This window comes from Micrasema longulum, unplaced genomic scaffold (assembly GCF_059751315.1).
Source record: "Micrasema longulum isolate JH-2025_06_02 unplaced genomic scaffold, ASM5975131v1 h1tg000713l, whole genome shotgun sequence".
NCBI lineage: Eukaryota > Metazoa > Arthropoda > Insecta > Trichoptera > Brachycentridae > Micrasema > Micrasema longulum.
Genome location: NW_028277909.1, coordinates 69,061 through 85,147, shown reverse-complemented (window position 1 = coordinate 85,147; position 16,087 = coordinate 69,061). Strand labels below are relative to the sequence as shown.

The 16,087-nt window shown below is 31.0% G+C and overlaps 3 protein-coding genes across 13 annotated transcripts in view; 1 reads left to right on the top strand and 2 right to left on the bottom strand.

The window, feature by feature from the left end:
* Positions 1-1,572: 1,572 nt before the first annotated feature.
* On the bottom strand, positions 1,573-2,497 carry LOC148279512 (small ribosomal subunit protein mS37). The gene is made up of 2 exons (XM_088229828.1): positions 1,902-2,497; positions 1,573-1,827 (listed from the first exon to the last, which is right to left on the bottom strand). Exon 1 carries the CDS (start codon positions 2,287-2,289, stop codon positions 1,927-1,929), a length of 363 nt encoding a protein of 120 aa, XP_088085954.1. The 5' UTR covers positions 2,290-2,497; the 3' UTR covers positions 1,573-1,827; positions 1,902-1,926.
* Positions 2,498-4,537: 2,040 nt separating this feature from the next.
* On the top strand, positions 4,538-7,761 carry LOC148279511 (neuralized-like protein 2). Its single transcript, XM_088229826.1, has 2 exons — positions 4,538-5,401; positions 6,231-7,761. The coding sequence occupies exons 1-2, from the start codon at positions 4,717-4,719 to the stop codon at positions 6,341-6,343; spliced, it is 798 nt and encodes a 265-aa protein (XP_088085952.1). The 5' UTR covers positions 4,538-4,716; the 3' UTR covers positions 6,344-7,761.
* A 4,445-nt stretch (positions 7,762-12,206) lies between these two features.
* The window catches only part of LOC148279510 (adenylate cyclase type 10-like), a 33,244-nt gene continuing 29,363 nt past the window's right edge, over positions 12,207-16,087 (bottom strand). For 8 of the 11 annotated variants that reach the window (XM_088229814.1, XM_088229816.1, XM_088229818.1 and 5 more), the window contains 2 exons: positions 15,680-15,818; positions 12,207-12,991 (listed from right to left, as the gene is read on the bottom strand). In XM_088229814.1, the coding sequence (XP_088085940.1) occupies positions 12,842-12,991; positions 15,680-15,818 (289 nt within the window). In that variant the 3' untranslated portion in view covers positions 12,207-12,841. The remainder of the gene's footprint in view (positions 12,992-15,679; positions 15,819-16,087) is intronic. The other 3 variants (XR_015822851.1, XR_015822852.1, XM_088229819.1) reach the window with 2 other exon arrangements.

Genomic DNA, 16,087 nt, shown 5'->3' with positions numbered 1-16,087 from the left:
ATATATATTATAATAACCTAATAATCAAATTTTAAGTACACAGTTGTACTTATTTTCATTTCTTATTTGTTTTAGTCATATTATATTTAAGTTAAACCCACATCGCACTAATTTATATGTAAATGTATTTGCAATATCTATCTAATTTAACTTAATTATGATTGTAGGTATATATTATAGTTGATATCTCAGAGTAATAATAAGCCACTGGCTAATAGTCGTCCATATGGGCCAAAACCATTCTATGATTACCAACCACGAAGTTAGCTACAGTTTACAGCAACACAACAGGCCAGAGGTACTCAGGTCGAGAATCATAAGCGCAAACCTAAACCGTCCATTAGACGTTAGTTGTGGAACTAAAAACCAAACCAAAAACTTAGAATGTTTTTGTTCTATGCAATAGAGCTAAAAGGCTTCTCTTTAACCGAGAGCGAATTATTACTCTGGGGTTAATGTTGTATTTCATTTAGTATCTGTAATTTTATTACAAATGAAAAAAACAAAGCGGTGAGTGTTTAAAATAAAAACATAAAAAAGTAAGTTTTTTTTTTATTTCAAATAATTCTAATTCCATCATGAAAATGATAATTTAATGAAGACTGAGAGTGAAAAATGCAGCACGGTGAATTATGCCAAGTGTATTGACAAAATTTCTATGTATCCACATAGAAATTTTGTCAATACATGAATCTTAAACATGTCCAAAAACATAAAAAAGTAAGTTTTTTTTTTATTTCAAATAATTCTAATTCCATCATGAAAATGATAATTTAATGAAGACTGAGAGTGAAAAATGCAGCACGGTGAATTATGCCAAGTGTATTGACAAAATTTCTATGTATCCACATAGAAATTTTGTCAATACATGAATCTTAAACATGTCCAAGGAACATGTTTAAGATTCATATTTTTAATAATATTAGCAGAGTTATGGTCCCGTGGCTAAAACTCCATTTCTTTTTCTAAAAGTGAATTATTTACTGCTCATTGAAAAAGGTCCCCAAAATTTAAATATTTAAGTAAATCATAAGAATGCAAATATTTATATCTTTACAAAAAAATTGTTCCTAGTGCTTTTATACTTATAGATTAGGCAGACAGGGTATAGTCAAAGCTTAACCGAGGATAACAGATGAATAGATTGTGTGGGAAAAAGACGAGTAAAAGTATGGGCGAATGAAAACTGGAGAGGGATAGCAAGGGACAAAAATCAATGAAGAATGCTTGGAAAGTGAAGAGGAGACTAAATCTTATACGGCGACAGCATCAACGATTAGTATTGACATAACACTTTTTACATTCATTAGAACTCCGAAGATTCTGTAAATTTTTATCAGAAACTATATCTACTTGATCGTATTTCTTATTTTATACCCAGTTTTGAAAATTATACCTCTCACTAAATTGGCACCAATATTTGTAAGAATGTTGAACATTTGGTAAAAGTTGAAAATGTTATGTTAGCTTGGGTTGAAAATGAATTTTTTATATTATTATGTATTCCCGTTAATCATAATTGAGTTTTTATTTTTAATGAAGATGGTGTTGATCACAAATAAAGAATGGGCACACAATTAAGCAACATTTATTTTCTATCATATATACAGTCTTGAAAAATGTGCACTCAAGCCTTTGTCAGATGGGAAACATGGAATTACTTGATTATTCAAAGAAAATTTCATTCTTTGGGGTGTGAAATGTATACAAGAAGTATTGTAAGAAAATTGTATGATTCTAATAAATTTTAAGGCTTTCCATTTTTCCAAGATCTCCTGTGATTCTTCATTATTCATAATTTTAAAATATATTTTTCAAATGCAACACCTGAAAAAAATAAAATCTTTTAAAATTATAGAATCAACCTGAATTTAAAATATTTAGTAATTATATTGTCTCACCTAAAACTAAACATTTGTAAGTTCACTACGTCTGGGCCGGAAAGTTTTTTAACATCTGGTTTATTCCTTTGAATCCTAATTTTTTATCTCCTGCAACCATAACACCTTTCTTATCTTGCTCTTCCTTCTGTAATTTTTCAGCTTGACTATTCAGATAACATGATTGAAAACCACTAATTTCTTTGGAGCATACATTCTGGTTATATTCATTAGCTTTTAAGCATGCCAACATAACAGCCATTTCCTCGATACAGGCGACTTTGCTCGACATAGTTTGTTTACTCGAAACTCTATTCTTTAACTTGAGAGGTAAAAGTTCCTGAAATGGTATAGGTTCAGTTTGTGGCTTTCGCGGCGGCTGCCTCATTAAAAGAGCTCCAACCCTCATGATGGAGAGGAAAACCAATGAAATATGATTAGTTTTTGATTAGGTAAAAATTATCCCGTAAAATTTTATTAATAAATAACCCGATCTAGGTTATGCTATGCACAGAATAAAGTAAAGAGCACAAATTATGAAATTATACTCTTATAAAGAGTTTAGATGATGTTATGTAAAGTTTTTCACATGCATCTGTGAAATATTTTATATCTCTATGGTTGTTATGTTATGTCATTTGACACGAAAGAATTTCTTTTCTTCTTTTGATGGCTTCATTCACCTCGCTGCGATACTGTAATGTGTATCCAGTCAACACCAATCTAGATACAGGCCTGCGCACCACAATTAGGGGAATCTGGGGCCGAACGGGGTAGCTGGCTGAGGCTTTGATTACAATTTGTGAGAGTTTGAAATGAAAAACATCATTATTGGTCAATTCGAACGTTTGTAAACTTATTTATCTACGAAAAAACAAATGTTCAACTTACCTAAATACATAATTACTATCAAAAAAATAGCATCTAAAAAAAAGAAGAAATTTCCCCATTCTGCCCCACCCCCGGGGCACAATGGGAAATGAACCTGGGACACAAAGGAGTACTCGTCCCTTTTAAACAATACGATATAATTATATTTTTTGCATGCTTTATTGTAGATACATGAAAAAATTGACTAAATAACGACATTGTGCATTTCTCATCTGTTATCTGTGCTATTAATTTAGTAATTATTTACACATTGGAGAATAAATCCGCACACGACATTTCCACCCAATTTTGCAAACGCTACAAGAACACCTGCCTTCATTAAATGAACTTTCATCAGATCTGGTAATAATTTATTTTTTTAACTTTGTTTTCATTAATTTGGTTTTTTTTCCGTTTTAATATTAGTTTTTGTCATATTCTTCCTTCTTTTGCATTCTTAATATTTTTTTCCTTTTTAATACACTCTTCTAAATTATTTTTTTAAGCTGAGACGGTAAGGATTGCTGTAGCATTTATTTTGTGTTTTTCCATAATCTCATTAAACAGAGTTAAAAATTCTGTACTGCTACTTTGTTGAAACCCATAGCGCGTGCTTCAGATGTTGCTTCTGGTTTTGTCAGACTTAAATCAGGGTAACACTTCAAAAAGCCTTGAATCCAGTCTTCTCCTGCCATTTCCAAAGTTCTGTTGAAATTATGCCGGTAATTATTATTTTTTGCTAGCTGGTATACCAGTTGACGAAATTCGTTCATAGTTATTCCGAAGATTTGTTTTTGCATATCTTTCAGGTAGTTTAGAAGCTCCAACTCTTGCTCAGCTGTAAAAACGGTGCGGAACTTTCTTGACTATTATTATGTACAGTAAAAATTAACAAGAGCTTCTGGATTTTCCCGTCTTTTCCGAACATACCTCTCAGGTGTTGATGATGGCACTTCGTACCGATTAGACGCCACCAGGTATCCTATTTCTCAACTTATGACTGCATCAACAGCTTTTTACATAGCATCCGCAGACCAGGAGTGCCAGCTGGTTTTTCTTATATTTGTTCGCACCATCTGCAGTTGAAAAAGTGCCGTTAGAGGTTTATATATGTAAGCGTAACCAACAAATAAAGAAAATTATTTTCGCATTTATAATGTTAGTTAGAAAAAGGAAACCAATTTTGTTTTATGGGCCGAATGCAGTACCACCACATTGTGCCCCTCCCATTGTGCCTCAACAGTAGCGTTTTTAAAATACGGGAGTTATGGTCGATATAAGTGTTGACCTTGAGTTATCACTAGACCTTTAGTCAGTCAAAAGGAGGTTGAAATTAACACGTTTTGTATTTTTTTAAATAAATAATACTGTAGAGATAAAGAAACCTTGGTCTACACCTACTAGAGAAAATATTAGAACTTTCAAGCTTTTTCTCCAACATTCGATGAATTTCAACTTAAGCGCACTCCGACACTGACAGCAACTGTTTCATATACTTAGCGCAGCGCAGTGAACTGACTGTTGTGTGCGAAGTTCACGCATGTCTGTCGTACGTAGGTAGCGAATCTCCTGCCACTTTCCCGTTTCGCCCCGCTTCCCCGTTCCACGCCGGGTTCCCCTAAGTATAATCTGAAACTCGACACCGGATAGAACACCCAGTTGGTAGGTGAAAAAGTCAATAAAAAAACAAAAAAGAAGAAGAACTACAACCAATGTTAGTCCATAGACAATCCACCCCCGAAAAAACCAAAATTCCAAGTCGAAACTATCTTTCAATTATGCTATTTCTCTATGGAAAATACACAGAAAAAGAAAACACTAAAACAAGAAGTCAGAAATATTTGCTGTCCAAAATGATACAGTGTTTAATAATGTCGTTAATTTGTTCACAATGGAATTAGTTAGTGGAAATTTTGTGAAAACATATATTTTATTTTGTTTCTTATGTTAGCAATAAATATTTAAAATGTTATCAAGATTCCACCCCTTTCACGGGTCGAATATTATTCTCCGGGATGACAACACGGTCGCGTACAGAAAAGCGAGTTTTGCCAATGCTTTAACATTTAGCGAAAAACCATTACTGCCCGGAGAAATATTCCTGGTTGAAATCGAAATGAACGAGCGAGGATGGAGCGGATACATGAGGCTGGGACTCACTCTGCTCGACCCTCAGACCGCGGCCATAGGAAACCGAGGCCTTCCACAGTACGCCCTTCCGGACCTAGCGAACATGGGAACGTCCTGGATATTTCCGATATCCAAGACGCAGAACAATGTCCTCATCGATTTAGTGAACCAAGGCAACTCGCAGCGGGTGGCGATTTTGCGCCAGTCCGTGCTGGGGTACGGTCACGCGGTCCGCACTCCGCGGGGATATATCTCGAGACTGGCGCTCAAGCCTCCCACACAGAGCGGCATGCCGCAGGACATATTGCCCACGGATGCGGGAAGTCGAATCGGGGTGTTCTTTGTTCCATTGAGAAAACAGAATGGAGATGAAAATGATCTCGCAGAAATGCATTTCATTATAAATGGAGAGGATCAAGGACCGTGTACTAAGGATATTCCTTACAAGAGAGGCCCCTTGCACGCGGTGGTCGATGTGTATGGTACCACAAAACAAGTTAAAATTGTTCAACTTTACGGAGGTAAGTTTTGTTTTACCTTTATTTTATATCTTTTCTTCTATAATGGGGAGTGATGTCTCGCAATGATGTCGTTTCTATTTTTGCTCACTAAATACCCTGTTAGCCCAAATATAATGCAACATTATATTCGGGGTTAAGATTGGTGAATTTTTTCTTTCATTCCTGCTCCAATTCTGTATCGGGTTGTGGTCCTGTGGTTAGTGTTGCAGACTCACGGATCAGAGATCTGAGGTTCGAACCCCACTCTACCCCAACTTAATTTCCATTTTCTAATAGTGAGTTATTTACAACTCTAAAAAAAAAATATATACAGGTCGCGCTACATTCGAGGCCACGTTAATACTGTATTCCTAAAATTACAAAATATACATTGATTTCAATGAGTGCCATATACAAAATAAATACAATTTTTATCTTTTATTTTGTATTTATATTCCACATTTTGTATTCCTAACTACTTTTTGTTTATTTTATTAATTTCATTCAATAAAAATATTCCTCTGTAAGTACATCTCTTCGTAACAAACTTTTTCATACTATTTTCTTTCAAACTTTGTAGTAAATCTATTAATATATATTGTTGTTTGTTTGCAAGTACTTGACATTTTTAAAATCCTTTATTGTCTCGCTGTATGGATTTGTCCTGGTTTAATCCTGTCCTTATCCATTATATTATATTATTAATATTATAATCTGTACTACTAGAAATGGTGCATTTTTCGAATTTTGTTAATGCACGTCTGTTAGTGTTCAGCCTTAGCCAAATGGCTTCATCGCATTTTTGAAAACACTAATTGAAATATTAACATTTGTTTTCATTTTTTCACAGTTAAAACATTGCAGAATGTCTGCAGAGATGCGATACTTCAATATGTTGAAATCCAGTCGGTCAAATCTCTACCCTTGCCAAAATGTATGAAAGAGTTCTTACTTCAAGCTTAAATAATAATTTACCCCTGACTCACTAACAAATTTATAGAACTTTGTGTAAAATACTTCAATACTACCAAACGACGAAGAAAAAAATGTGTGCTAAATTAAAATAAGCTTCAATTTCATTTTAAAAAACTATCTGACTGTTCGTTTTTGGACGACATTTATTTTATATTTTTGTAGCCATTTTTTCATGAAACTCATGAGGTCAAGTCGGGTTATCCTTTGGGCATTAAAGTAATGCTACGATAATAATTGTAAAGAAAACATTGATTTATTAACTTAAATTATGTAATGTAAACACCAAACTTGGGTTTCTTAAGAATGTAAATAATCAATTCTCATCTAAGAAACTTGCACTGACTAAAACTGTCATTATTATCGTTCAATAACAAACATAATAAATAAATTGTTATTTACTATATATTTTGAAATTTTTTACAATGTCTAGTACTTATCACAACTTTACTTGACAAAATGACACCAAGTAAATTTATGTTGTGATAGTAAAAAAAAAAAAAAATTAATTACGCTATGGCAAAAAGACCAAGTGACCGATAGCGCCTCTGTAATTTTTTTTGTTGTAATATATATGTACCTACCAATTTTCTCAGAATTTTAAGCTGTGTCATTTAGCATACCCATAGATATTGGACATAAATCTTGGAGTTTATATAAAAAATCCTCCTGTTCGACGTTCCAATGAATTTATATCACCCAAAATTTGACTTATTTTTACGAATTGTCATTTAGATCTATTTTTGATATTTATCCTACATAGCCCTAACAGTTTTACATGTCACCTGTCTTACCTACATTTTTTGGAACTGATTTTTAAAATGTTGCGCTCATTTTTGATTTGATATTGACTCATGCAAAATTCACTTTATTGCGCATCAGTCATTTAGCCTTTTCACCGTCTACGCGCTTGTGATTTCAACAATGTCTGTAAATTTTGTGTCTTTAATCAGAACACATAAACATAGATCTAGATTTATAAACTCTGAATATTTATCATTCAAATAATGGTATGTGCTTGAGTATGTTCTGGTAATTCATCAGCTTACTAGTTAAATTATGTCTGTGATCTGATTTTTTAAAATACAGCCACTATAAACTCAATTCTGTAAAATTGTGTAATTAAATATTTTGAAATTTGTTACTCTAGTGTTGCCAAACTTGGATGCACAATTAACAAACCTACCATTTCGAAATTAAGTAATCCCTTTTAATAAAATTGAAAGAAATAACATTGAGCTGAGTGATAAAATAATGTGGTTTAACAATTGAATATGCAATTGAATGAGAAACTTAATAAATGCTACCCAATATTTTTCCTTGGAAATAATAAAGATTTGAACATTTAATTTTCACATACATAATACAATGCGATATTTTAAAAATTAAATTTTCAATAATAAAAAAAATACATTTAATTTTTTCAGAACATACCTCATATCCTTTTTGTGCTGGCTTTGAGTCTCATACAACACGGTTTCGTATAACATGGCATTTTATAGGAACCTATTTACCGTGTTGTAGGAGAGTAACCTGTGTTTTTAATTTATGTTTTCGATCCGGGACCTCGAGCATTGCGCCAATTACTGCACTGCGAGGCGGATTTATCTCCACTCCATTTCCTTATTCAGGATTTTTACCTGAGAACAGCTATCGAGTTGAAAGCATTCGTCCAGTCTTTTTTGGTGCAGACGGATCTTTTTTCACGTCCCCTTCTTGAAATTGCATATTCAACTAAAGAAATTAACACATTTTGTCAACTGTCACTCATTTTCTATGATATATTTACATTGTCACGTTTAAAAGTGCCAGGTAAGTTAGTTGTAAGCGATGAATGAATATGAATTTTTATATATTCATTATAAAATATTTGAATGAAATTGTCAAAAAATATTACAAGAATGTTGTGGAGTGTGGATCTAACTATTGACGGAATAAATCCAGTCTTAATTTTTATTTTTAAGTCTTGAAACTTTGAAATGGTACACAAAATTAATTAAAGATCTATGTGTATACAATAACAAATATTTATTTATTGTTTTTATTTTTTTAAATACATAATTTCTTGTTACGAATAATATTGTTAATATTTTATTGATTGCACAATCGGTTTACAATGCATCATGAATTTAAAACATTGATTTCATTTGACACACCGGGCCATTTGGCTCTGGTTTTTTAAGCAATTAAAATTAATGTATTTAAAGTACATTAAGGAAAAAAATGCCAGTCAGAATATAGTCATGTTATATGTGTGGTACAGGATGCTCCGAAGCTCATTGCAGTCCTTTAGAAGTTTTCCTTCATTCTTAAAAGGCTATGCTACAAAATTCCTTTACACACGGTGATGTGACATTGTGGTACCTCAAGCAAAAGACAGAATACTCCGAAGTTCAGAAATTTGAAGAAAAAAACAAAAACAGAGACATACTGTTAAATAATTTTGTTTTTCGATAATTTATAAAAATTATAATGTAATTTAGGCATGTTATAGCCAAATAAATGAAAAAATATGAATATGCCAGTCATATAACTAGCGTGCACTCCCGCTTACTGCCAATAACCGACTTATTGATTGAATTCCTTCTTTTGTTTTTGTCACTTTCACAATAACACCAGCCACAGAACAGTGTCTCTGTTTTCTTTGTTATAAGTTCTATTCTCATGCTCTTATACAGTAAAATAGATTTAATGCGGTATTGGCATCCTTTCATTTGTATAATTATTCTTCGCATAGTAAGGATAAATATTTTTTGTATTTAAAATCCAGCATATTTATACAAATTATGCTTTCCAAATCCGGTGTGAAAATGTCCATTTAAAGATTACAAAAAATCCAAACCATCATTTTAAATAAATAGACATATATATCTGTACCTCAGAGGCAGGCGGATGCAAATCCAGAATTTGATGAAATGACATTTCGATTTTCGTACCCAGTTTATGATCATGTCCATTGATTTTGAAGAAATGTAAGTCTTATAATGGAAGAACCAATGTACCAAGATACTGAAAATACAAATTAATGCTATAAATTATTATAAATCACTTAGAGAAAGTAGATTTTTTAGGCTTTTGTTGAACGTTTGACGTTTGGATTTGTATCCGTCTGTCTGAGGTACAGATATAAAGTCTTGTATCCTATGTAGACTCGCGTTACACCAAAACCACGCAGTTAATAACAAAAAAGGATACCGCTTCTATGTTGCCACATGTTAGTTTGTTCTATTTCTAAACGATTACCTGGTACCATTGACATATTAATATACATAGACTTGCCCTGAGCCCTCAAAATGCTCAGTGATGTCCAATGCGCATTTAGACATTCTTCGACTGCCAGACAAGCGTGATGTTTAGAATCGAAACCAAAATGCCTGCTTGTGTCATGAAAGCATGTAAAAACCTTTCAGATCAACATTGTAACAAGGATTGTGTGACTTAATTAAATATAAATATTATTTTTTGCTAACAATAAACTACCTTCTAGCAGCGCAATAGGGAAATATCACATACTACGATTACTGATAAAATATATGAAATGGATTAAGAATAATTAATTATATTTTCGAAATCAATATGGATATTGTGGAGAAATGTTTTCATACATAAATGTAAAAAAGAAATTGAATAAAAATACATTGCTAGAAAGACGCAACATGTTTGGCCTCGGTGGTTGGGACGTCAAGTTTCGTGATAATGTTCTTAACAAATTTGAATGGGCAGGAACAAATAAACATGAATCATGACGTATTAGGGGCGTGGCCAATGGAATGACCGTTTTTGCGCGAATTCAAAATTACAAATTAAAAAATATTTTTTATGATACTAATAATTAGTAATTATAATGAATTAATTTGCTAATTATTTGCTACTTATTAGCAAAAAATTTTTTTTTTACTGGAAAGTATTTCATAGACCTTTATTAATTAAAAATCTTTTTTTTAAAGTTATATTTCCCTGTTGTGAAGCTCTTCTTACTTGCAGGGGTGCACCTATAGGAGTATGTTTCAAAACATAATAAATGTGGGTTAATATTGTTTTTGCATTCCCCAAAATCCAGTGAAAAGAAATAAATTGGTCAAAATCATAAATAATTTAAGGAATGAATGTTGATTTATTAACGTTAAAACAAAAACTTTTTTGTACCAAAAATGAGTATTCCTTAATTTTTGGCAGCATATGCATATTGTTGAATGCAGCTCTGGTATAAATAAACAAACTTAGTAGGGTACATTTTCGTGTCACTCCTTTTAAAAATATTTTACTCTATAGGGCACATCTATGTATTAATATGTCAATGCCTATAGTCCTTAAAAATATAGCTTGATTAGAATGACAATTGTTAGCAAAAGTGACGACATAACTTTGTAGTGATGTCTAAGGAGTGATTTATATTGACACGAAAAATCATTAGTATCTGGCATGTTAATTTATTTTTTTTAATACAATGCTTGACATATAAATCAACATAATTTTATAAAATCAGATTTAAAACTAAAATTAACCTAATTATTAACGACGTTCTTACAAGGTTACATCATTTTGCAAAAATGTTAGAGATGGGACAAATTGATCAATGTAAATCGATCGAATAAAAAATAGTTCATTTGTTGTTGTTTATGAAAAAAATATTTTATGTCTTTTTTTAGTAAATAAATATCTTAAACACACTATAATAAGCTTGCTTTTGCATTTGTATATAAATTTTCCGAAACAGAGTTTCATGTTTGCACGAAAAAACTGTTAAAATCGGTACATGATCAGTAATTTCCCATCACTAGTGACATTAGTTTGGCAGCTGTCATTTTAATCAAGCTGTATTTTAAGGACTATAGTTCTAATACAACCATAGTAGTGGCAAACTCCATCTCTCTCCATGATCTCCACGTATTAAATTTGTAAATAAATACCAGTTTCAGAATAAAACATTCCTTTAAATATTTATTATTGCCTGTACAAAGATGGTGTTTATGCTATGGAGTATGTAATGCGTTTGTAAATTAAATAATGTAATTTTTGAATTATTTTTATGACATTTTTGTGTACAGAAATGAAAAATTTTGTACAAAATTGATATTAGCGCTAATTATTCAGTCTCACGTTTCTACCTATCACGCTTACTCATTTTAAAATACTTTATATGTATAGGTATTGTTATATATGATTATATAAAAAAATATTAGAATTGACTAAGTTATAATAAATAAATATGTATTGTACTTAAAATTTTATGATGTAGGTATGTAATGTTTTTATTATTTTTAAATAAAAAAAATATTCATAAATGTGTATTTTTGATAATATAGCTGCCCATAACAAAAATGAATATTATAAAAAGAGGATTATTATAATACATTACATAAAACCAATTAATTAAGTACTAGACTTTGGATTGAGCTACCGCTTTATGTAAAAAGGCACCTCCAAAAAACGCCTGAAACATTACTGTATATTAACAATGTAGGAGTTTGTCCAGATTTTTATGGACAAGGACTGGATTTAACCCCTGGATTCGATTTAATTTTACTGGATTATAATTTAACTGGATTTCATTTTAAGGTGTAATAATTTAATGAAATGAATCTCACCCGCAACCATTAAAAAAACAGCTGTTTTTTAAAATTAGTTAGGTTTTCTCATGTATGTATTTTTTATATACATAATTTGTTTTTTATTACAAATTCTAAAGACCAGTCTGGAAGACATTGCTTTTAGCAATGATTCCACCAAAGTATTTAATTTAACTGGATTTCATTTTAAGGTGTAATAATTTAATGAAATGAATCTCACCCGCAACCATTAAAAAAACAGCTGTTTTTTAAAATTAGTTAGGTTTTCTCATGTATGTATTTTTTATATACATAATTTGTTTTTTATTACAAATTCTAAAGACCAGTCTGGAAGACATTGCTTTTAGCAATGATTCCACCAAAGTATTTATTCATTGTACTTGAAAATTGAAATAAATAAATAATAATCTAGAAGAAGACATCAAAAATATATTTTTATTTTTCTGAAATTTATAAAAATAGCTAGAGAAAATTCAAATTGATTCCTCTAAATTCCATATAACGTTAATCAATATAAAATTAGATTTTCGGTACATTACTAACATAATTATTAAATTAGTGGCCGAAACAAATCATTCAAATTGCAATATCACATAAATAGTAAAACCAAACTTACCAACTTCTGTATACAATAATATTATGTATTCTGTTTTTCTTTCAAATCATTGAACTATAATGCAGTGGGTGGTAGAAATGAAGCATTGAACATTTTTTTCAAACTCATCTTTTATTATATTTTATAATTACAAACATATTTTTAAAATAAATAGTAAGTTACAGAGCTAATAATAATAATATTAAATGTTAAAGTTTTATAATCACAGTATAATTATGTTAACTCTCATTTAGAATACATATTACAGTCCTCAGATATGAAAATATATGGAAGCTTCTATCTAATACTGTATTTGTGAAAGTGCTAGTTAAACCTGTATTGGGGAGATGGATGCGTGTATGGAATAAATTTATTCGTGCTCGTCTCAATTCCACTAAGGAAAATCTCATTTCCCACCTTACTGTGAACTACCCAGTGGTCTCTTTCTAAGGGACTGAGAGTGTTACTCCAAGCCTGCAAAAGTTTATACTTATTACTGCCATCAGAGTTGTTTGAAATTTCAGAAATTCAGGAAACATACAATACACATTATTTTACTCGTATTACAATAAAACTCCTCGGGTTTATCTGTCACAAAAACTCAATGAAACATAATCAGAAAACTGAGATAAAGATGTTGATTGTCAGCTGGTTTACTAGAGCCGTTAGCAGAAGACAATCGTTCAAGAGCTGGGCCCCGATTACAATTTTTTTCATTTTTTTTTTACAATAAACGTAAGAGGTAAAACAGTATTAAAAAAATAAAGGATAATGATAGAGCAATGAAATACATATCATCATCATTCCCTTTCTGCACCTAATGGTGCATAGGGCACTGCATTGGTAACCAATCGCAGCGTATCTTGATCATTTTTAGTTACATGAAGGTAAGATGATCAGTCTTACGCTTTAGGAACCAGTCCAGGGACTATGAAATATTCAAGTGTGAAAACACTCTTTTAAACAAGTATTTCATATCAACCATGTCGGGAATCGAACCCGAGACCTCTTGCTTGGTAGGCAAACGCGCTGACCATTACAACGCGAGGCCGACAAAAATAAATATAATACATATTAATACTAAAAATAGTAAACAAAAAATCCCACAAAGGCATGGCCTGTTCGTGGGTATACAAGAAAATGTCAATGAATTTTTGCTCCTGTAATAAATAGACAGTTATAATTTTTGTGTAACATAAGAGAAAATAAAATATTCTGTAAAAGATTATATGGTATTCTTTTTATAGTAATTAAAAAAGGAAATAAAAAATATAAAAATATTCCTTAGGGCAACAAAATATATCATAGAAAAAAATAGTTCATATATTTAGTTTGTATTCGGGATAGTGCGTGTTTTTTAAAAGAAGGAAAATTTTGAAAGTCTGGAATCAATGAAATATTATCAGTAAAAATAAAAAGAATTAAAAATTTTTGAGCCTATAAAATATGCATGTCTGGGAATAAAATAAATGGTAAGTTAACGCAGTTATCTTCGACTGTATGAAGTAAAATCGAAATTTATGTACAAAAATGTGTATATTTGTATGAAAATTTTAAGTATCTTCGTTGGTAAGCTGTAATTGAACATGTTTAGGAAAAAAATTGCATGTGTATTCTATTTTTCATACAGAAAATTTAATTTTACTTTATAGATAGAATTGAAGATAACTGTCAACTTGCCATTGTAATACGACAGGCCTTCCATTAATATTCACATCGTCGTTTCGCCAGCAATATCTGTCAAGTGATTTTTCTTTTTTAAAAGTATGAGTAAAAATTACCTTACGTGTTTTTCCTTTTTGTTATCAATAAAAAAATATGTAAAAAAAAAAAAACCATTATCCAAAGGTACATTGTTTAAATTATTTCCTTATGTTTTAAAAAAATGTTACTTAACAGATATTGTCGGCGCAACGACGACATGCTGCAATACTGGACTATAATAATAGTGCAATTCCCCCCTCCATACAAGCTTACCTAATCAGGAAAACAATTACAAAATTATGTAAAAGGGTAAAATAATTTAATAAAAGGTAAATTATAATAATAATACATGTATAGTTTTATTCCACTTTTATTTATAATTGTTACCAGTGACCGGGTTTCGTCGTGACAGACATCGTCAGACTGGTGGGAGACTGAACAAATTTCTATGTTATATACAAGTGCAAGCAGGGGTTGTAAATCATGATTTTATATAATTATGGAAATAAAAGAGTTTAAATTAAAGTTTAAATCAAATTGCACTTTTATATAACATAGAAATTAGTTTAAATCACCAGTCAGACGATGTCGGTCACGACAAAACCCAGTCACTGGTAAAATAAAAGTAGAATAAAACTATACACATATATTAATTATAATTGAATTGCAGTTCCACCAAGAAATGTCAGTAGAAAAACTCAATCTATTAAAAGGTGAATTACAATATGCAATAAAAAAAGTATGTATCTATAATATTATGAAATCAGTTAGGTATTTTTTTATTATTTAATACATTTGTTATAAAGATATAACTTATTAAAAAAGTATTCATTGCGGAAGAATTTATTTTTAATTTGTTCCTTATTCACACCAAATAGTTCATTGGTAAGTAATCGTAGTGTATCTCGATTATTTTTGTAACATGAATGTAAGATAATCAGTCTTAAGCTTCAGGTGCAAGTCCAGGGCACCGATTACAGTGAGAAGTTAACATTTATTTTCAACTTTATTTACAAAGTAAACTGAAGTTTTCTGTATGAAAAGCAGAATATGCATACATTTTTTTCTTTTAAACATGTCCAATTATAAGTTACCGATGAAGATACTTTAAATTTTCATGCAAATATACTCATTTTCATACACAAATATTGATTTTTCATCATAGACAGTCAAAGATAACTCTGTTAACTTCCCATTGTAATCGAGGCCCAGGAACTGTGAAATATTCTAGTGTTAAAACACAATTCAAAATAAGTATTTATTGTCGACCCAGTAAGAAATCGAACCCAAGACCTCTTTCATGGTAGGCAAATGCGCTGACCATTTGACATTTGAGGCGGATAATCAAAGAATCAAGTGTTTAATTCAGAACACAAAGTAATTAGAGTGAGTGGATGGTCGGAACATTTATAATTATGAATATGGATCTCCGCCACCAAACTTTACATTCTTGCGTACCTTTTCCGCATGGTTACACCAAGTTAATACAGTTTCTAGTTCTCCCTTCACGCCGGCAGCACGACATTTATTAAGATAATTCACAACTTCCACACCATTGTCTAGTACGTGGTAGTAATAGGCCTTCAGAAAATAGAACCTGCAATAAAATTTTACAATACCCACCTGTCTCCTTATATTTATCAGGATGTGATGGAAACAATAATGATTATGACTAAGTTATAAGTCATAAGTCTTCGCTTTCATTGTATTAACCTTACTGATCTTTTAAGTGGGCTAAATGAAATATTAATTGAAGCCCACCTTAGATATTTTGTTGAGGAATTGACTAAAATAGCTAACACAAATTTTAAAATTTCATAAATGAAGTCACATTTCTGCAAATTTTAAAAGTTTCTATTTCACATT